The 22,805-nt window shown below is 41.9% G+C and overlaps 1 protein-coding gene across 3 annotated transcripts in view; it reads left to right on the forward strand.

Annotated features, from left to right (window-relative positions):
• VDR (vitamin D receptor) overlaps positions 1 to 22,805 on the forward strand; it is a 99,993-nt gene that overhangs the window by 40,843 nt on the left and 36,345 nt on the right. For all 3 annotated transcript variants that reach the window (XM_026714695.2, XM_087925322.1, XM_026714696.2), the window contains 2 exons: positions 3,571 to 3,721; positions 14,057 to 14,187. In XM_026714695.2, the coding sequence (XP_026570480.1) occupies positions 3,571 to 3,721; positions 14,057 to 14,187 (282 nt within the window). The remainder of the gene's footprint in view (positions 1 to 3,570; positions 3,722 to 14,056; positions 14,188 to 22,805) is intronic.

Raw genomic sequence — 22,805 nt, forward strand, 5'->3', positions numbered from 1 at the left:
CTGTCTTAAAGGGGATGCGGTGGCTCAGTGGCTAAGATGCCAACCTTGTTGATCAGAAAGGTTGGCAGTTTGGCAGTTTGAGTCCCTGGCACCGTGTAATGGAGTGAACTCCCATTACTTGTCCCAGCTTCTGCCAACCTAGCAGTTCAAAAGCATGTAAAAATGCAATTAGAAAAATAGGGACCCCTTTGGTGGGAAGGTAACAATGTTCCATGCGCCTTAGGCATTTAGTCATGCCGGCCACATGACCACAGAGATGTCTTTGGACAGCGTTGGCTTTTTGGCTTTGTAATAGAGATAAGCACCGCCTCTTAGAGCTTGAAACAACTAACACATATGTGCAAGGGGAACCTTTACCTTTTACTCTCTTAAATCATTTTTATCCAGTTAATAAACTAATGTGTCAAATGACAGTTCTATTTTCAAACTGAATATAATAATGTAGGCAGTAGTAAAAGCAAATTTTCAGAGGATCACCTTCTCGATCTTTCTGTGAGCAAAGCATTATGAGATTTTCATTCATGAATACATTAATTCCTTGTCTGGATGTCATTTCTGGTATACATGAGATTTTAATGGAAAATCACAAAGAATAACAACTCGTAACTGGTTAGTACAAATTTACACATCCAGTTAATAGTACAGGGGTAGGATGCTACTGGTTCGGTCCAGTTCTATAGAACTGGTAGCTCTGAAGAGTAGTTCGGTGTCTGCTGTTCTGTTTGGCTCAGCCGCCCACCTGAGCTCTTAGCTGTCCCTTATTTTCTGCTTTTTTAACCTCAGCTGTTTTGTGCGGCATAGCTAAGATTGAAAAGGCAGGAAAGAAGAGGATTTTCAAACACTGCGCACACGCATGCAGCACTTGTCAGCTGTCTGGGTGGTACAGTTGAGGAAATGGTCTACATGCGTGAGCAAAATACACTCTCACCAGGGGTGGGATTCTACCTGCTTGAGAACCGGCAAATCGCACCACTGGCTGGCCCCACCCCACCCCGCCCAACCCCCTCACTCCTTACCTGGCATGCACGCTATCAAACTTGCCTGCTAAGTTGCTATTTTTCTTTTTCCCGACCATCAGCTGTTCTGCTGTGCCAGGAAATTTAGATTAGCTAGAAAGCAGGAAATCGTGGGATTTCTTGCTTTCTAGCTAATCTAAAAGCAGAGCTGAGCCTGAAGCTTCTATTATTCAGTACAGACTCAGGTAGCAGATGACAGAAACACAGATCTCTAAGTGAATCTGTGATTCTGTGAGCAACTCAATTGCCTGCCTGCTCTGCCAGATTTTGGGTAAAAGTTGCTCTTTTTTAATAAAAAAATCAATATTTACATACATAGTATATTGTGGGTTCAATTTGTGAGTTTGCTTGCAAGCAAATTTTATGTCACAGACTCAGGTAGCTGATTGCAGAAAGATAGATTTCTGAATGAATCTGTGATTCTGTAAGCAATTCAATCAGCCTGCCTGCTTTGCCTGCTTTTGGATAAAAGTTGCTCTTTTTTTATAAAAAAATCAATATTTGCATAAATATTTATAATATTTACATACAAGCCAGGCCCAGCCAGTCACATGACCACCAAGCCATGCCCACAAATTAGGCCACATCCACAGAACCGGTTGTTAAGAAATTTGAATCCCACCCCTGTAATAGTAATCACTAATGAGAATACTTTCTGTTTGGACAGTCAGTGTTTGCACACTTAAAGTTTCCAACAAATGAAAAAGAGAAATTTGTACAGCAACCTCTTTTTATTTTTAAACAAAACTAAATAAGCATCTATTTCAAATAAGTTAGCTTCCCTGAAGTGGCAATGAGAAAGTAAGAGAGGGCTAGCAGGAAAAGAATGAGAATAGAGAGTGCCATTTCCCCAAACCATTTTATATAACTTTGAGGAAAATGGAAAGTAAAACAAAATTCTTTTTCTCTTTGGCCCAAAATACAGGTAAAAGGGCAAATCCTTTCTTTTAAAAAAATCTCTTCCCATCATGTTCTAAAACAAGGAATGCAGGCCATTTAGATCCAAATACATTAAATAGGTTGCACAGGCTCTTTGAAAAACATCTTTTCTACCCATGACCCCCGATACCAGAATTAAGAGACAATAATGTATGAAGGCATACGCTGCAAAAATAAATAAGTATGGACGCAGGGAATTTCATCTGCGCTCAACATAGAGAATTGCAAGATATTAATATGTGGGCCTGCCCCTAATACTTGTTATTTGAAGGCAGTTGCTTCATTTACAGATATTTTTTAAGCTGAGATCATCCATACACATGTACATGTTGCAGAACATGTACATGTTGTAGAAGCAGACCATTGGAGATTTTTTGTAACTAACCTGAATTCTTGGCTCTCCATTTTTACCATTCATTGAGAATATTATACTTCTAATGAGAGCATATAAAAACATAGCATAGATTAGAATAACAGAGTTGGAAGGGACTGTGGATGTCTTCTAGCCCAACCTCCTGCTTGAACAGGAGACCCTATAGACTCATTTGAAGGAATAAACTGTTGGGTTACTTGTTTCTCTCATACAATGTTTGGTATTAAGATAAATAAGAGAAGCATATATGTAGAATAGAATAGAATAGAATAGAACAGAATAGAATAGAATAGAATAGAATTCTTTTATTGGACATATGTGTGATTGGACACACAAGGAATTTCGCTTGGTGTAAATACTCTCAGTATACATAAAGAAAAGGTACATTCATTAAGAATCAAGAATCATAAAGTACAACACTTAATAATAATCATAGGGTTCAAATAAGCAATCAAATCATACTAGGAAACAGTCAATATAAATCGTAAGGATACAAGCGACAAAGTTACAGTCCTACAATCAGAAGTGGGAAGGGACGGGTGATAAAGAGTGATGACAAGATTAATAGCAATAGTAGTTGTAAATAGTTGGACAGTGTTGAGGGAATTATTTGTTTAGCAGAGTGATGCGTTCAGGGGAAAACTATCCTTGTGTCTAGTTGTTCTGGTGTGCAGTGCTCTATAGCGTCGTTTTGAGGGAAGGAGTTGAAACAGTTTATGTCCGGGATGTAGTTCTCCTCCCTGTAAAGTGAGAACTAGAAAACAACTCCCTTTCCTTGCAATTTTGTTTCCTTTTTAATGTGAACTCTCACACTATGAAAAAGAAATTATTTTCACTCTTTTTTGGTTTGAAACACCCCCTTCTCCCAAATTTGGTACAAATAGTAGAACTATACCATGATGTTTTCTCTTGAAAAGGTACGTAGAAATACCCTGGTTCTGCAAATATTTACTTCCTGTAATTCAGCCATTTATATAAAGATGAGCAGACAAAATATAACTTGTTGGAAGGATCTGTTTTTAGCACTCTGAAAGTCGAGAATGTATTTGTCAATGAAACATGTTACTATGCTTGGGGAAATATTCATAACCAGGCTGATAATGGGATCAGGGAACTTGTTGCTGGCTTTTATATATCCTATATGTACTCTCACTATATTACTCAGAGTGAATTTCCTTTGAGTATTTTTACTCAGAAATTACTATGATGAAGTTGGTAACTTTTACATTTTCTCTATCATAGAAATGGAGCCGATGGCGCCGTGTCCAACCTTTACGGATAAAGCCACCGACTTTGACAGGAACATTCCCCGGATCTGTGGTGTTTGTGGAGACAAAGCTACCGGCTTTCATTTTAACGCTATGACTTGTGAAGGATGTAAAGGATTTTTTAGGTATGTAGTTCTTCACTTAAACTAATACATTTTGGGTCCATGATTTATTTTTTATTGGACCAGCAGTTTCTTCTTACCATCAAAAACTGGTCAAAAAAAGATTATTTGACTTATTCTTTTTAAAAATGCAAATACTATCTGAAAAGCATCTTTAAAGGAACCCAATTTACATATTTATATGTAAGGAAGGAAAGGAGCATATTAATGGTTTTGCTTCCAATATGGTGGCTAGATTTTAGATACTAAACGATTTGTTTGAAGCTTCAAACTGAACTTACTCTGTAATGTTTCATGGATATAAAATTTGCTGTCACTAGAATAAGTTGGCACAGTGGGAATGTTTGAATCATGTTTTGAATTGAACAGAATGGAGAATATAAATTCCATTAGGCATCTGTAGAAATATGGAGGAGCAAAACGAAGTAGAAATTGGGATGTGTTTGGTATAGGATAAACGGAAGTAGGACTGTTGGAAAAGCTGAAATTGTTTAGAGTTAAATAATTTAACTCACTGTTTCTTCCTTTTGCAGAGTGTGGACATATAGTCTGTTTTTTAGTGAACTAGATAACTGGCCTCAACTGTCTAACTGTCTTTGGGGATATTTTCATTTAGTTCATATAGGAACTAGTATTTTTCCTGTTCATGGGATTGTTTCCATCTCTATACAATTCTTACTTGCTTACACATCACTTTGTCAATAAATGTAAGTACAGTACAGTGGAACCTTGGATCACGAAGTCTTCTGACCATGACCAAGTCGGGATGCAAACCAAAAAGTCCCCTAAATGTTTCACTCTGGTCGTAAACATTTCCTTGGGTGGCAATCAAATATAGCTGCGGCGATTTTCCCTGCCATGGGAATTTCCCCTTCCGCACCAATTTTTTTTTTTTGTCCACGCATGCGCGGTCAGTCTGGCTTCTGGTCACAACCAAATCAGGTTGCAACCAAAGTCCTGGAATGGATTACGGTCATGACCCAACAAGGTTCCACTGTACTGGGAAGAGGAAATAAGAAAGTCGTTAACTTTGATCACCTAATTTAACTCTGGTTAAGAGGAAATCAGCCTTGAATAACAAGAATTGGAAGGGACCTTGAAGGTCGTCTTCTAATTAGCATTCCATATACCACTAGCCAAGAGTGTTTCAAAACATTCATCAGCTTAGCATCTTTCATGCATGAAATGCTTAGTTCTCATAGAGTACTTTTCTATAGTTATGACATTTGAATTTGTTCTGGGAAGCATTGGATTAAGGTGGATGAGTAACACTGTACATCAAAAGCCAAAACATGACTAACAAAGGGAAATCTCCCATGTATTTAAGACTACAAGGTAGGAATAGTATCGATAAGGGATTTACATAGGCATTAGGTTGGAATTCTGAAGGTCAACTTTTTTCTTAAAGTGATTTTTTTTATTTCAACATTTTTGTAGGACACCTATTAACTTTGCAAAATAGAGGATTAGATAAAATGTTCTGCGTACCATAAACATCAGACCCAGATTTCTAGTCAGGCTACAGTGCACTCGGCTAACCAGAACTGCAACATTTTCTTCAATTGCAATTGCTTAAGAGTGTAACTTGTCTTTCAGAGGTGCATTTCCACACAGTGCCCTTAGCTAATCAATCATGCACTGTCTGTCCTAGACATAAAACACATTAGGTTAAGTTTTTCCTCCTGCTAATTGACACATTAGCTGAGAGAAACAGATACTTGGGAAGGTAATGAGTACTTCATTTCCCTCCTAATATGTTATCAAAATGTAATTGAAACAATTCTTTAAGAGGTATTCTAAAAATCATAGCTAATTATTTGATTAAGGTATACCTTCATGTTTGTAGCTCATTGTTTCCTCAAAACATGGCAGCCAAGAATCAGTGCCTTTCTCAAATAAAAACTGAAGATGTATCACTAGCAGTGTCTATGCCTCAAAACAGGTGACCAAGAGCCAAGCTTTTTTATGCTGAATCCTTAAAGCTGTGGGGAAGCAGCAACTCTGAACAGTGACAATTTTATTTCCACTGTTCAGAAGAATCTTTGCGCAGCTTTACATGAAATTGTTATTTCTCATAATTTTAAAGATTTAAAAGCTCATTGTGGCAGTTTTACTTGTTTTCCTTTCCTTACCATTACTCTACTTTGATCTAGCGGGCAGGCTAGAAAATGGGAGACGATGAGTTCAACTCCCTCCTCAGGACAAGGAATATTGGAATACGTTTGCCATCTTGAGTTATTTGTAAAAATAATAAAGGTGGAATGCAAACAAACAAATAGCTGAAGAGTTCCTTTAGACCAATTATCTCTTGATTTTCAATATCACCATTATTGTGCACCAAACTACAGTTCCTTGTTGGTAATCCTGCACATATAATCTTGCACATGTAATGCTTATTCCAGATTTTCTGAATTGCCATCTAGGAACTATATGGCAGCTGGCTCCTGGCAAGCCAAGTACCTGGTCTGTCTTCATTTCCACACCTGGAAGCTGGCCACATGAAATGTTGATTTAGGCAGACATTTCTGAAATGGATGATGGGAAATAAATGTATCTGATACCATCTATAATAGGATGAATATTGTCCTCAGACTATTAGATCTCTAAGGTAAACATGGCATGATATGAAAGATATTGAAAATAGATCATTAAAAAACTGAAGACAATGAGCATAGCAGATTAAAAAAAATAGTCTAAATAATGAATGAATGAATGAAATATATAAAAGGAATTGAAGGAAAACCTTAAATGTCTGGAATATCTGTGCTTGCAGATTTTGCTATATTTTAAAATGTTTAATCGGATATTAGGCATGTTTTGAATTAGATAAATAATGTTAATTCCCATGTTAGGATTAAGAGATGGTAGATCTTACGTAGTCTACCTTCTCTTTTACCTGAGGGATAGATAAAATACAGAGTTCCATTGAAACAAAATTATTGTGAACATAGTGTTATTTTAAATAATTTTCTGTCTTTCTTCCTATTTAATAGATAGCATGATTCAAGATACAGTGTGATATTATTGGGACTGACATTTTTGTTTGCTGGTGATTTGGGGAAGGGAGACTTGCAAACAATGCAGCATGACAATTTACAACCATTTGTTTAGTGCCCATTCAAAGTTGCAACGGCACTGAAAAATGACTTATCACCATTTTTCACACTTACAACCATTGCAGCATCTCCTGGGTCTTGGGATCAGAATTCAGACACTTAGCATCTGGCATGTGTTTATGACAATTGCTATATCCCTGGTCATGTGATCACCTTTTGTAACTTTCTGACAATGTGGAAGCCAGATTCACTTAACAACTGTACTATATTACTAACTTAACAACTGCAGTGATTCACTTAACAACTGTGGCAAGAAAAGTAAATAAAAGGGGCAAAACACACTTGTCTTGCTTAGCAACAGAAATTTTGGGCTCCATTTTGGTTGGAAGCTGAGGACTACCTGTATAGCAGTGGTATCGGAAAGAGAGAAGAAGAAGTAGCTGCTATAACTGCTACACTGTCTTGAAACTTTTAGTTCTGGCTCATAGACATGTCAGAGCAATGAAAGCCAAATTTCCGAAAATATGCACCAAAGGAAAGTACAAATTGCTGTGGCTGAGATAGTAATAGCTGCAAGAACATCAATGGTATGAGTAATGGAAGCCTGAATACATTAGAAACAATAAGTTACCTTGAAGTAAAAGACAATTATCTTGATGGAAACTTGCAAGGCATATTTTGATGGAAACTTGCAATTAGCTGTTTTAAAGCAACAATAATAATACCCCTGATACTCAAAGAGGATGTTAAAAACAAGATGCCTGCCAAGGGCCTGCCTACCCTCTGGACATTTTCCTTTCCTCAGCATGGGTTTAAAAATGATAGCCAATTACCTTGCCCTTCATCCTATTTGCAAAGGACTATAAGAAATGCATATCTTAGTGGAGAAGACTAATTGCTCCTCAGGCATGTGAATTTTAAACCAGAACTTTGCTCCATAAACATCAGGTCCTTCGTAACAAATCTTTTAGATATCCTGTAAAACTGATGCTGAGACGGTTTGTGGTTTCTGTTCTGTTGGGAAACAGTTAAAATCCTTTTAATCTTTGGACAGGTTTTATTAGATTCCCTCCTTCATTCTGATAATCATTGGCATCTCTTGTGATAGGGTCAGGATACTGGGCTAACTTGTTTTTACATCAGTTTGGTCTCATATAAAATCAATCACATTTTTAAAAACAAATTGGCCCTGTAGGTGTAGCATTTCTGAGTTTAGAATAAAGTAGAAAATCTCCCTCTCATTGCACTCATTCTGCTATGCCAGTGAGATGTTTCACTGTGTTCTAAGCATCTGGGTAGCTTGTCATTCTCAGGAAGAGGCCTAAAATGCGACAGTTCCTCTTTCTCCTCCATCATTCATCAGTAAATATGATTATCTAGATTGTTTCTTTAGCTTCTCCTTCCCTAACCCAATATTCAGCATTCTCTCTTTTAGCAAGGATGGGCCCCTTTCTGGTTTGGCAAAGGAAACATATAAATGATCTAATTTTTTAAAGAGTAGATTCTAATGACATATAGCTGTATGTTAAACAAAGCAAGAATTTAACTAAAGCAGAGAATATATAAGGGTGAAGTAATGGTGAGGTAAACTTATCTAAGGTCAAGGTGACATTTAGAGAAGGTGCTTAAGCTAAGGCAGTACTAGGAACTATGTGGCTGACTATGTGGTGACTCAGCTATCAGGAATAGGAGGTGATGATATTCGATAGGTGATATATACATTTTCGTTTATGATTCTGTAACTCTTAACAAAACATTAGATTCTACTCTTGAAGTTAACAATGTAAGCCTTAAATATCTTAGATATATACTGCAATAAGAAGTCAGTAGTTATTGGACAAGATCCTGATGTTTGGAAAATTGAAGGAAAAGTAGCCAACATGAAACAAGTTGGTAGAATATCATCACTAGTGACATAAGTATAAGTGTACAGAAAGTTAGGAAAACAGATATTGATAGACCTTGTGAAATAATGTTTCTCGGTTGACAAACAACCAGAAGCAACAGAATTATAATACTAGACAACAAAACAAAAATAAGCCTTTAATTCAAGCACTCTGGTCATTACCAAGTCGTAAAGTGACAGAAATTGATGTAATACCGTGTTTCTCCAACAATATGCCCCCCCTCCCCATAGGAATACCCAGCATGTTTTCTAGGCATAAAATGAAATTACGCCCTTCCCCCCAAATTTAGGCCTAGTTTAAAACATGCAAAATTGGGGGGGGGGGGGAGGCAGGGGGGGAACTTGCCATTAGGAGTGCCCTGCGGGCAGCTACGCCTCACCATCAGCTGCTCCTAACAGCCAATCATGGTGGAGCACGAGGGCTCCCTTACCCAGGTTAGCAGGCAGGCGGCGTCGGCGTGGATGTCCGGCAGTGTTTCAGCTGCTTCTCAGGCATCCGTAGCTTCCACGGTTCCCACCGGTGCTGGCGCCGCTCTCGCCAGCGCCATCTGCAACAACAGCGTCTGAGTCACTCCCGGTTTCCCCCCGTCCCCGTAACAACAGGAAAAAAAAGATTTTGAGGTACCTGGGAGCGCCACATGCTGCGTTTTGGTTTAATCCTGAGCGGGTGGGTGGGCGTGAGAAGAGCCGAGGGAGCGTCTCTGCTTCTGCTACCCTTGGTGCTCCAGGCTCGGGCTCTGCAAGTTTGCAAAAGTCCCAGTGCGCAGCCCGTTCCTGCATTCCAAGCGCCCAGGCCGAGCTGCAGCTGTCCCTCTCTTGCCAGCGCCGTCTCCAATAACAGTGGCAGCAGTGGCGGGAACCGTGGAAGCATTCCAGCCGCTTCTTGGGTGGGGGAGCCGCCTCCATAACTTCCACGGTTCCCGCCGCTGCTGCTGTGCAGCGCGCGGCGCTCCCGGGTACCTCAAAATCTTTTTTTTCCTGTTGTTACGGGGACGGGGGGAAAGCGGGAGCGACTCAGATGCTGTTGGAGATGGCGTGGTGGGGGGAAGAAATTAATTCACCCCCCAAAAGACATCCTAGCCGTTTGTTCAGGGCTCAAAAAAAAAAAAAAATAGGGCCCGGCCTTATTTTGTGAGAAACATGGTACTTATAGAAATGTGGGAAACGAGAGGAAGAATCAGCAAAGATTTTAATTAAATTATGCTTACAAAGGTAGAGAACAACTTAGTGGATACGTCAGTCCATATAGCATTACCAAAGAATGGAGACTTAAATGTGCAAACTAATAGGAATATTTTTAATTTCATGTGCTGGCAAAATAATGATAAAGATTACTGAATGCAGATTAAAGCAAAAAGGATGCCAGATATTCAGCTTGGTTTTAGAAAAGACAGAGAAGCAAGAGACATTATTAGAAACTGGCTCCTGGGGAACAAAGGTGAGAAACAAGGCTGTTTATTCTCTCCCTATTTACTCATCCTTGTATACATATTGAGAGAGGCTAGAGTGGAGGACGATGGCACAATTTTAAAATTGGAGGAAGAAATATTAATATGGGCAGTCCTTAGTGACCATGTGTGGCTATGACGATAATGAAAAAGTAACTTGGCAACCAGTCCTTACATTTACGACCTTTGCAGACTGTAAAGCAAAGGAAAACTGAAATAAGATTGTAAGCCCAGCCGCAATTTCATTTAGCAACTGCTTTGCTTAATAACTGAGTTGCTGGTCCTGATCGTGGTTGCTAAACAAGGAATACCTGTAACCTGCACTATGCTGATGGCACTATTCTTGACAGCTGAAAGTGTGCCATAGACAAGGAATTTGTATGGTAGCAATGTAGGACTTGGAAAAAGATACTGAGATAATGGGATGTGCCAATCCCTACAAAGGTCAGAATCGTGTTCAGCAGTAACAAAAAAAAAATTCTTTATAGATTGTTATGAAAAGTGATAGCAATAGCACTTAGACTTATATACCGCTTCACAGAGCTTTACAGCCCTCTCTAAGCAGTTTACAGAATCAGCATATTTCCCCCAACAATCTGGGTCCTCATTTTACCGACCTCGGAAGGATAGAAGGCTGAGTCAACCTTGAGCCTGATGAGATTTGAATTGCCAGATTGCAGGAAACCGGCAGTTAGCAGAAGTAGCCTGCATTCTAACCACTGTGCAACTGCGGTACTTAAACGGCATTTATTATTTTATAACCCCTTCTAACACTAGAAGACAACTAATTATTTATGAAATATTGCACTTTTACCTGCTCGTACATGTTTATTAAAAGCAAGTAAGTAGTAAAGTTGTTCAAGACCATAGAGCAGGGGTATCAAACTCAAGACCCCGGGCCAGATCCTGGAAATATCAAGGGACTGGCCGGCGGTGCCTCTGGTGGCTTAAACGGGCTGCTTGCGGGGCCCCACATGCCTTGTTTTCACCTCCACAGCCTCCTGCAATACTCTGCCTGCTGAAAGCGGGCTGAAAAACGGGCCCAAAACAGGCCGAAAAACAGGTTCAAAACAGGCTGAAAATAAGCCGAAAATCAGGCCCCCAAACAGGTCAGAAAATGGCTGAAAAATGGGCCAAAAATGGGCCAAAAAAACAGCCCGAAAAGGGCCACACACAGAGGTGGTATTCCGGTTCTGTCCAGTTCTGGAGAACCGGTAGCAGAAATTTTGAGTAGTTCGGAGAACCGGCAAATACCACCTCTGGCCCCGCCCCTCCATTTCTTCTTTGTCTCCTGAGTTCCAGCTGATAGGCTGGGTCTTCTTTTGTTGCCCTGCATAGGAGAACAGAGCTGGAAAGCAGGTTAGTTGGGTGGGAAGGGAATGGAGATTTTACATTATCCTTCTCCTGATAGGCCCACCAAGCCACACTCACAGAACCGGTAGTAAAAATTTTTTGAATCCCACCACTAGCCATGCAGCCTGTTTTCAGCCAGCAGGGTGCTGCAGGAGCATCCAGGGGGCCCTGCCACCACCCCTGTCCCGTCCCCCTGCCAGCCCACAGAGGAGAACTACAATGCTCGAAGAAATCCAGTTTGATACCTCTGCCATAGAGAGATCTGGAATTCCAGTTCAGGGGTGTTAAAGAAAAACTACCTTTTTCATTTAAAATTGAAATCAGTTCTACAAAAAATATTTTATATCTATCTGATACCTCAGGTTTTTTTGGAAACTAATAAGAAACGGAAATGGTTATGGCACACTTTTACTGTTGGGAAAGCACGATACTACAGTATAAGGTTGGAAGGTTATCCATTGTTAAGCAGTGATCTGAAAAACTCACCTCAATAGCTGAACAAATATTTTGCCAACAGGACTGCCTATTGTGCTCAGAAATTTAGATTGAATATGCTAACTCATATCCTTAATCAACCATGTTCTCCCATGGTTATATAAAAGGACCTAAACATAAATAATTTATTGTATAACATAGTTATATAGATATATTTAGTTTGTTTAAAATATAAGAGAAATGGGGTTTTGAGAGAAAGAGAGAGATAAAAATATATTTGTGGTGCATGATGCCAGACAATTTGTGTGCTCTTCTTGCGTAATGGTGGTGAGAATGGCTTCTTTGTCAGTATGCAACATGTAATTTTGTTGTCATTATGTAGCATAAAGTATAACATTTAAAAAAAAAGATAGTCTCATAGGATACATTCAGGTTCCATTTCTGCTGTGTACCGAAAAGCATTAGAACTGAATCAGCTTCCTACGCCTATTGGTATTCACAAGTTGAATGGGGTAACAAACAGTTCCATCCTAGCACATTTCATATTGTCATTTGTCCAACGTTGGACATGCCCTTGTAAAGATAAAGATAAACCTGTTCCAAAAGCAGGTAGTGGTTTGTGTGCCAGTCCATTCAACTATGTTTGGGAGCCAAAGAGACAAAAGGAACTTCAACAACAGTTAAGGCATGACGATTTCTTGAAAGAATGAAGGAGAGTTTTAGGTTTCTAGGGTTACTTGGTGATTCACTGCTGGCACTGAGGAAAAGCTTCTGATTACTGTCTGGTGGTCTTCTGGTTGGTTTTCTAAATTTCTTTGGCCAATAGATTTGGGAGGTCATCTCCAAATGGTTTGGTATAACATAGTCTAACTAGTCATTTAAATAATGTTAAACACTAGGCAGCTTCATTCCAAGTTCAAGCAACATTTAGTTTTCTAGCTCTTCATGGAATACATTTTCTATTGATTTATTTTAGAAAAGAGACATGTTTGTATCATTGCCTTCTATACTAAGTGCTATTTATACTGTCACCAACATTTAAGCTTGTAATAGTGCCCTCTTCGTACACTGTGTATTCTATGCAGATGCTTGGCATGTGTGCCTGAAGGTGTTGATAGGCTTTTTTAATCTTCTGAGATGCTCTTTCAGTTTGTTCAAATTCCCTACGTGGGACATAAGACAACAGTAATTTTCAGCAGAAGATAGTACCTCTTTAATTATCTAAACATTTAGATTAAAGCATCGTAATCTATACTGCCATTACATCAAACATTTTCAGATGGTACATAAATGAATAATTTTAAGCACTGGGCTTAGTGAGCATATATTCACAGGATATTTTGATGGAGCAGGCAAATTTACTGTTAAACTCTGAATGGGTATATATATTGCCATGATAAGCTTTCAAAAATACAAATCGGGTGTGATACAAGTTACATTAACCCAGTTCATTCTGCATTAATTAATGACATGTTTGAAATCTTAAATGTTGTGATTGATATTCTCCAACCTTTTTTATTTCTGTTTATGTTTTGTGAACTGGTGCATCCTCCAATGTACTTAAAATTGAAATTCTGAATTCATTTTATGTGTCTGAGAAAGCTAGTTAATTGACTGAAAACTTATAAGAAAAACCATATTATCACAAGTCAATGGTTGTGATTTGAGGTGGTTGTATATATTGCCATCTTCCATTGAATACTGATATAAATGGTTTTCTACCTTTAAAGATGGCTGTTTTAGGCATCCGAACTATGAATAATATGTTCCTGTTTATTGTACAGGCAATTTCTCTTTGACAAGAAACTGCTTTTCTACATGTAATCCATAAAATATTAAATGATTGCTGGAGGGAAAAACTGTGAAGACAGGCAAATTGTTAGTCTTCCAAGTATAATAACAGAGCACATTTTAAAAATACCCGTATTTCTTAGAAACAGAACTGTAGTTATGTTTGATATATCTCTCCTATGCTTGGTGGTAAGCTATGCATATTGCCTTTTAAGGGACAGCTCCTTTTACATGCCAATCTTCCATACAATTTACTTTGAGAGCAATATCTGTGCAGAAACTATATATTAAGCCTTACCCTATCAAGAAGTAAACCAATTTGATGCATTTTCTGTTTATTGTTTTTCAGGAGGAGCATGAAAAGAAAAGCGATGTTCACATGTCCATTCAATGGTGACTGTAAAATTACCAAAGATAACCGGAGACACTGCCAAGCTTGCCGGCTGAAGCGTTGTGTTGACATAGGCATGATGAAAGAATGTGAGTAAATGTGCTCCCTTCTTTTCGTTGCACAGGAGATTTGGGAAGAGTTAGTAGTTTGGGCATCTTTCTTTAAAAATATTATGAAAATTCTAGATTCAGGTTTCCAGGCCTTTCTGACATTTAATAGGATGCCTCACACTCTCCTGCTAATGTAGGTAAAATATCCCCACCTTTTTCCTTTATAGAGACTATTATGCAGTTATCAAAAAAAATGACAAATACCACATAAGCCAAGAGTCAACAATACAGCACCCGTGGGAACTGTTTTGTTTGAGCAATGAGAGGCTGAACCAGAGCATGAGTGCAACAATACTTTATTTTACAATAAAGGGCTGACTGCGCTTGCCAAGCCTGGAACTGGCTCGCAGCAATCAGCAACCGGTTGGACCCGCAGCCTGCATTTATAGCTGGCTGCTGGGGGAGAGCCAACCAATGGGAATGGGGGAATAACGCCCACGTAAAGTGAGTGGACCTGAGTGAGAACTCCTTGAGTCCTCAGGACATAACACCCCTTCCCCCAGATGCGAACATGCATAGTCCTTGAGGTAGACGGGGGTTTGTGTTGGCGCCCGGAACGGCGCAACTCGGGAACATTGTCTGTCTGTTCGGTACCAGCCTGTGATGGTCGAGCTGGCATAGTGTTGCCAACACTCTCTCTGGACTGGGCATCCTCGGGAAACACCGGGTTGGTTACTGGGGTCGAGCTCGTGGGTTGGATCAGGCTGGTCAACTCTCTGGGCGCTGTTGTCCGAGTTTGGGCTGACCGGAACGACCGCTGGTGCAGACTGGTCGCTGGGCACGTGTGGCTGGGCGGCGGATGAGGCGGCTCCCCTTCGACTGGAGACTCTGGACTCTTGTTGGCAAGGGTGCTGAGGCGCTTCTAAGCTGGTCTATATGTCTCCTCCAGACGCGACCATCCTCCAGCCTGACTCTATACAATCTCGGCCCGGTGATGGCGGTGACCTCGCCAGGAATCCAAAGTGGGTCCCAGCGAAATTCCTTGTAATATCGGTTCCTGTAACAAAATTGTCTAACCCCCGACGTAGAAGCGAGGGGAGAGTCAGGGCAGTATTGTGGGTGCAATCTGTCCAATACAGTCCTCAGGCGCCGGCCCATCAGAAGTTCCGCTGGGGACTTATTGGTGACTGCACAGGGGGTTGAGTGTTGGCTCATCAGGAACCGTGCGAGTTTGTGGTGCCAGTCATCCCTGCCAAACCTAGCGAGGGCCTCTTTGGTGGTCCTGACGGCCCTTTCAGCCAACCCATTACTGGCAGGGTGAAATGGGGCTGTAAAAATGTGGCGAATGCCCAGGTTGGCAGCAAAACGGCTGAATTCTACTGATGCGAACTGTGGGCCATTATCGGAGACAATGGAGTCGGGTAGTCCATGTGTAACCTAACAGGCGTGTTAACACGTTGGTGATTGCTAGTGTGGTGGTTGTGGATAGCTGCGCCACGCCTATCCATTGGAATAAGCGTCCACGACCACTAGGAACATCTTTCCATGCACGGGGCCTGCCAGATCGATATGGATTCTAGACCAAGGGCGTTGGCGCTCTCCCATCTGGTAGGGGTGGCGATAGGGGGAGCAGGACGGGATTCCTGGCAAATGCTGCAGGAACTTACCCAATTGACAATGTCCTCGTCTAGACCCGGCCACCACACGTAGCTGCGTGCTAACGCCTTCATTCTCACAATGCCGGGTGTCCCTCGTGCAACGCTCCAGGACTCGGCACGCAGCGAGGTCGGAATGACCACTCGAGTGCCCCACAGTAGACAACCCTGCAAACTGGACAGCTCCTGCATGCGAGTCTTAAAGGGTGCGAATTTGTTATCGACGTTGCCTCCCGGCCACCCCTCCTCACCCAGTCGAGCACCTGGGCGAGCGTTTGGTCTGCCTTGGTTTTAGCGGCGATGTCAAGGGCGGTGATGGGCAGGTCCAACTGGGTGATTTCAAAAATGGCGTTGACAGGAGCTGGGTCTTCAGCCGGAGCGGGTAAGGGGCAGCGACTGAGAGCGTCGGCGTGGGATAGAGTTTTGCCCGGGCGGTGAATAAGTTTGTATGAATAGGCCGCTAGGAAAAGTGTCCACCTTGTCATTCTAGGGGAAAGGACTTGAGGTGTCTGTTTGTCGCCGGCCAGTAGGCCCAGGAGGGGCTTATGGTCGGTGACCAGTTCAAGAAATGGCCAAAAAGGAATTCGTGAAACTTTTTCACGGCTGCAACAGCTGCTAGGGCTTCCGTGTCTATTTGGCTGTAATTTCGCTCCGTGGCCGAGAGCGTCCTGGAGAAAAAGGCGATGGGGGCCTCGGCGCCATTGGGGAGTCTGTGACTAAGGACCGCCCCAATTCCAAAAGGGGATGCGTCTGCTGCCAGTACTAAAGGAAGGTTGGGGTCGAATTGGAGGAGCACTGCCTCTGACGTAAGTAGTGATTTGACGGCGTTAAACGCCTGGTCTTCTTTGTGCCCCCAGTGCCACGGTGACTTTTTGTCTAGTAATCTGTGTAGGGGTTCGGCTACTGAGGCTTTATGGGGCAAGAAGGATGCATAAAGTTTAGGAGCCCCAAGAAAGCTTGTAGCTCCGTTTTGGAGGTCGGTGTGGGAGCTTCGTGGATCGCCCTAACCTTGGACTCCAGGGGTGAATGCCAGAGGCGTCAATTTTATAACCCAGAAAGTCCACCTGTCTAGTGGCAATGGCACATTTTTCTTTTTAACCTGAGGCCATGCTGTCTGAACCTCTCTAACACTGCTCGCACTCTCTGGAAGAGTTGGGGTCTGTCCCTGGCCGAGACCAAGATGTCGTCGAAGTAGGGTACTACACCAGGGAGGCCCTGTAAAATCCGCCCATGAGGGACTGAAAATACCGGGCAACACTTACGCCAAATTGGAGACGCTTGCATCGGAAGGCACCCCTGTGAGTGACGATGGTCTGAAGTTCCGCTGTTTGGTTATCAACAGGGAACTGTTGATATGCTTGAGACATGTCCAATTTAGCAAAAATACTGCCCGGTTCGAATGTGTGCAATAAGTGCTGAATGACGGGCACAGGGTAGGCGCTAACTTGTAAATATTTATTGATTGTTGTCTTGTAGTCCGAGCAAATTCTCAGGCTACCAGCTTTTTGAGGGTGTGACAATGGGCGTCTCCCACTTGGCGAAATCTGTTGGCTCAATGACCCCTTGTTTTAGTAGTTTATCCAATTCAGCGTCTAGTTTTGGTCGAATAGCAAATGGAACTCTACGTGGTTTTAATCTGATTGGGACTGCCTGGGGGTCAACGGTGAACGAGATGGGGGTTCCATTATAACACCCCAGCTCCTCGCTGAACACATCTGCGTAGTCAGCGAATAAGGAGTCAGTGTCCGAGGTTGAGACAGCATGGACTCCTGTTAACCCTAGGCCGAGGTGGGGAAACCAATCGAGCCCCAATAAGGTGGGTAGATTGCCGTTAACTACCACTAGAGGTAGGTGGCCTTTAAAAGCTCTAAAACTGACAAAGAACTTGCCTCTGCCGATCACGGGAATGGCCTTCCCTGGTAGTCCTTCAGACCGAACTGGCATCTCTGAAGCCGGGTAGTAGATAGGCTGGGGTGGAGTCTCTTGAGGGTGTTCCACGAGATTATTGAGAGCGCTGACCCTGTGTCAACCTCCATGTGGCACGGTTTACCTTCTAGGGAAACGGAGAGAGAAATTTTACTAACAGTGTGGCAAAGCACGCCTGGCAAGGCGGTGCGTGCGACAGTTTAATACTTGCCTCTGAGGTCCCGAGTGCGAGGACGGGGTCTGTGTGCAGCGCTTTGGGGGCTTGGCAGACTCTCGCAATGTGCCCCCTCTTATGGCAGTTGTTGCAAACGGCTCCTTTAAACTTGCAGGTGGCCCTTTGATGTGATCCCCACAGGCTAGGCACAGGGTGATGTGCTTGGGTGGACCGGTGTATTCTTGTTTGGCCCCTACCTGCGACCGTCTGTCATTGGTGAGGCGATGGACATCGTTCTCATCGTGTGGGCTTCCTCCGCTTCCACCTCTTCGGAATGGACTGGGAACGATGCTAGCTTGGCGCTTGGGCCCTGAATTTCGGTGGCTGAGTTCGTTGCTAGCTCGGCTGCTAGGGCCTCCTCTACGCGCTTGCGCGAGGTTGAGGTCTTTTTAGCTAGCAGTCGCCTCTGTAGGTGGAGATCCTTGACCCCACAAACTAATTGATCGAGAGCATGTCCTCCAGGTATGTTCCAAACCCGCAGTGCAGGGCTGCTGTTCTGAGGGCGGCCATATATTGGTTGACGGTCTCCTTACTTGATTGCTTCCTCATTCGGAACGTGAACCTCCTGGCGATTTGTGAAGGCCTGGGAGCGTAGTTGTTTGTGAGGATCTCAAGCAACTCGGACCACGGAAGCGTTTTTCAATTCTCTCGGCGCCACGAGTGCTGCAGCGGTATCGTAAACGGTGGCTCCGCAGTAGATTAGGAAATAGGATTTTTCCGATGCTCTCCGCATCCGCCAGGCCGACCGCATCGATGTAATGATTGAAACGGTTCTTATACGATTCCCACTTCTCTTCGTCTGGTTTAAACGCCGGGAATACTGGATTGGAACTCATGGTGCTGGAACGGCTGGGCTACCTGCGGAAAAAATCTCTCTGGGACTACGAGCGCCGTGAGTTACTAGTGATATCAGCTCTGGAGAGGTTTTTGCTACCCTCTCTTTCTCTCTCTCTGGGTTACCACGTTGGCTGCTAGCCGTTGGAGGTGTCTTGATTCGCGCCAAAAAAAGTGGGCGTTAGTGACTCTACAGCGCTGTGCTGTGATTCCTACCGGCTCGAAATTCAAATGACACCCGCTTGAATTTCGCGCCAAATGCAGAGCGGCTGCGGCTCGCAGCGCTTCACTTTCCCCGTAGCGGGCTAACAAGCGGCTACAGACGCTTCTAACTATTTGACTCAGACCGCTTTCTCTGGCTGCGGATCTGCGTTTGCTCTTTTTGATCGCTCGTTTCGTTAGCTGACCGCTCTCTCTGGCTGCGGATCAGCGTTTCCCTTGTCGCCAGCCGATCGCTCTCTCTGGGCTGTGGATCGGTGGCTAGTGACTCAGCGGTTGCAGGTGCTTCTGGTAGCCATCCCACCTTCGTCGCCAGTGTTTTGTTTGAGCAATGAGAGGCTGAACCAGAGCATGAGTGCAACAATACTTTATTTTACAATAAAGGGCTGACCGCGCTTGCCAAGCCTGGAACTGGCTCGCAGCAATCAGCAACCGGTTGGACCCCGCAGCCTGCATTTATAGCTGGCTGCTGGGGAGAGCCAACCAATGGGAATGGGGGAATAACGCCCACGTAAAGTGAGTGGACCTGAGTGAGAACTCCTTGAGTCCTCAGGACATAACAGGAACCATCACACACTTGGCATTATTGGCATACAAAATTATGCCTACTACCTGAAATCTTATAAAATTTGGAGTAATAAATGCCAAACACCATAGGATTTTAGAAGAGAACATTACCAATCTTGTAAGCTTGGTTCAATTTCATTATCCCCCTCCCAACATTGGTATCCATATCAGGAACTTCTTGCAGTATTTGTGAAGACTATCAATAGTCACTGAGACTCATGTTGCATATTCTAGTCCTACAGGGAAAGCCACATGTGCCTTCTTAACTTTTTAGCTTCATGGTTCAGAAAGTTTTAGCTCAGGAGGAAAAAAAAGTTTTATTTAGTTTCATGATTATGATTAGTTAAGGAGAGAAAAATCAGTTTTATTCAGATTGAAGGGCTGTAATGAGCCAGTTAGATACAGATTAATAGAGTTGGAAGGGACCTTACAGGTCATCTAGTCCAACCCCTTGCCCAAGCAGACGCTTCTATTCATTTGTAGTACTTTCAGATACTTTGAGTGCGATGACACTTACATTAGACCTGGACCTTTTACTGCAAATGGGGAATGTCATGGGAATGCATCTTAATAGAGATGCCCAAACTATTACTGCTGTATTAGAAGCATTCCACTTTGTAGGAAATTCATTTGCGAGTATATTATTCTTCATCTGGCAGTTAAGGCACCAGGCTAGAAACCAGGAGATTATGAGTTCTAGTCCTGCCTTAGGCATGAAAGCTGACTGGGTGACGTTTGGCCAGTCATGTTCTCCCTAGTCCATGACATCAGATCAGTCAGTTCTTGTTGCATCCCATAGATCTGAAAAAGGTGGATCCCACACTTGCAGGAAAATGCTAGGAAGGAAAAAAAAATGAGCCAAAAGCTGCCATGTAATAGTTTAGCTCTTAAAAACATTTGAAGGAGATGTGTACAAACAGTTTGCTATGTTTCTATAGTGTTTAAAGGCAGTGTATGGTGTGAGGCCAGCATGGAAGCAAAAATGATTTGCCAAGATAGAAAGGATATTACTGTCTACTGGTTAGCACAGCTTTTGCTTTATGCATTGACTGAAACTCCCAGGCATTCTTCAAAAGTAGCCTGACAAAGCACGTTGCTCTGTCACAGGTAGACTTAAATTCATGTAGCTTCTGGCCAGGTTTGAGCAAGGGTGTTTCCATTTATCTGTTCTTTACCAGCAACCTGGAAATCAAGGGACAACACTGGGTTATGGAGCAAGGGTAAACTGTAAATCTATTACAGTATTTTTTGGGGGGGAATTCAATGCCTTCCACACACAAATGCCAGAAATAGGAAAAATTGAAGAAAATAATCTTCATCTTATCCGTATTATTTGATGCAGCATTTCATCAAATACAGGTAGAATTCAGAGGTATCTATTGGTTCTTTGTTATTAGGTGATAATAATAATAATAAAAGATTTGAGCATAATTAGTTTAGTCATGGCACTTTACTCCAAAAATCTAGATTGCGGCTTCCTATATGGTTTACCATCATGCCTCCCTTTAGTGTAATTTCAGTGTATACACCTCTCCTACAAATACAAACAGCAAAATTAACATAAATGAACAATGAAAACAATACAATGAAATTTTGAGAAAGGTGGATTTATTGTGCCATGTATAAGTATAAGGTTCTTCACACCTCTCCTGGATTCTGTCTGCCACACCCTGAGAGAGGTAGAGGTCACAATTTGAGAAACGCCACTCTAGATAATATCTGCCACCATTTTTGTGCATATTAAACATCGAAAAGGAAATAATACACTGGGACATTCTTGGATAATGCAACAATAAGTATGTTCCTAATATAACAATGACATCAGCAGGAATAAAATTATTGCAATATATTACTGCAAAAGACCTGCCCAACCAGACAGTTCTGAAGAACGCCATAATCAGCAGAAGTTGCTAAAATATCCAAGAGAATTAATATGGCTTTGTTCCATCCATTTCCAACTTATGGTCATTTACCAAGAATACTCTAAAGCATTTGAAATCCCACTGAACTTTTGACCGAAATATGTCCAGACAAAAATATCCTCTGGTTTTTAGAGTTGCTAAATTTCTGGATTTTGTTACAGAAGGTGGTACTTCCTTTCCCAAGTCCTTCTGTGATTTTTTTGGTTTACAGTTTGCCGCAAAGTTCCTTCTTCTCTTACTTCCTTTTTATGAAATGTCACAGGCAGAATTATCTGAAGAATTGATGGAAGCATTGCCAAGATGGGGAGGTTCATTGGCTCTTGTCTCTCACAGACATTATGCATCTGCTTATTTTATTAGATTTTTATGCTGCCTTTGTTACTTTATAAGTAACTCAAGGCAGAGAATGCACATAATATTTCTTCCTCCTCCTATTTCTTCACAGCAACAACTCTGTCAGGTGTGTTAGGCTGATAGAGAGTGACTGACCCAAAGTCACCCACCAGCTTTTGTGCCCAAGGCAGGACTACAACTCACAGTCTCCTTGTTCTAGGCCAGCACCTTATCCTCTATACCAAACTGGCTTTTTTCCTATAGTAATTCTTCTGTTACCTCATACTGGTACAATAAGGCTTCTTCTTATATGCATAGAGAAAACTGTCCATTTTATCAGTTGCTTTGTCCTACATTGGTTGATTGAGCAACTGAATGGAAATTGTTTTAGCTGTAACTGATCTTGGATTTTACTACTGACTGTTTCCTTTTTGGTGTTGTAATTTTTTTAAAAAATATCTGGGCTATTAATGTGTTTTGGATTATTTAAATCCATTTTGGGATTATTTTTGTCTCTAAAATGTTTTTTAAATGAATAAAAAATATGGTTATATACCCTTGCCTTCTTCATATCATAGTATTTATCAAATTCCACACCTTTCACATAGAAACAGGAAAAGTTCACATTCAATCTCTTGAATAAGCTGGTTTTTATCCACATGTGTTAAAGGTGGACTAAGGCAGGACCTTAGTGTCACAGGGCTCACTACTTTGCAAAAGAGGCAGGGTTTTAAAAAAAGTCTCATTTGTAGAAAGTAGGGGAACCCTATCTGGAATTTAGATTTCCTTTTCAAAAGCAAAAGTTTGGAAACTGTATATATCTTCTTCTTTTTTCTTCTTGAAGGTCTCAACTGATGGCACTCCCACAACTTCCAAGGGCAAGCTGTTCCATTGGTTGATTGTTCTCACTGTCAGAAAGTTTCTCCTTATTTCCAGGTTGAATCTCTCCTTGTTCAGTTTCCATCCATTATTCCTTGTCTGGCCTAC

The sequence above is a fragment of the Pseudonaja textilis genome, chromosome 2 (assembly GCF_049901715.1).
Source record: "Pseudonaja textilis isolate UNSWEBS1 chromosome 2, rPseTex1.2, whole genome shotgun sequence".
Classification (NCBI taxonomy): Eukaryota; Metazoa; Chordata; class Lepidosauria; order Squamata; family Elapidae; genus Pseudonaja; species Pseudonaja textilis.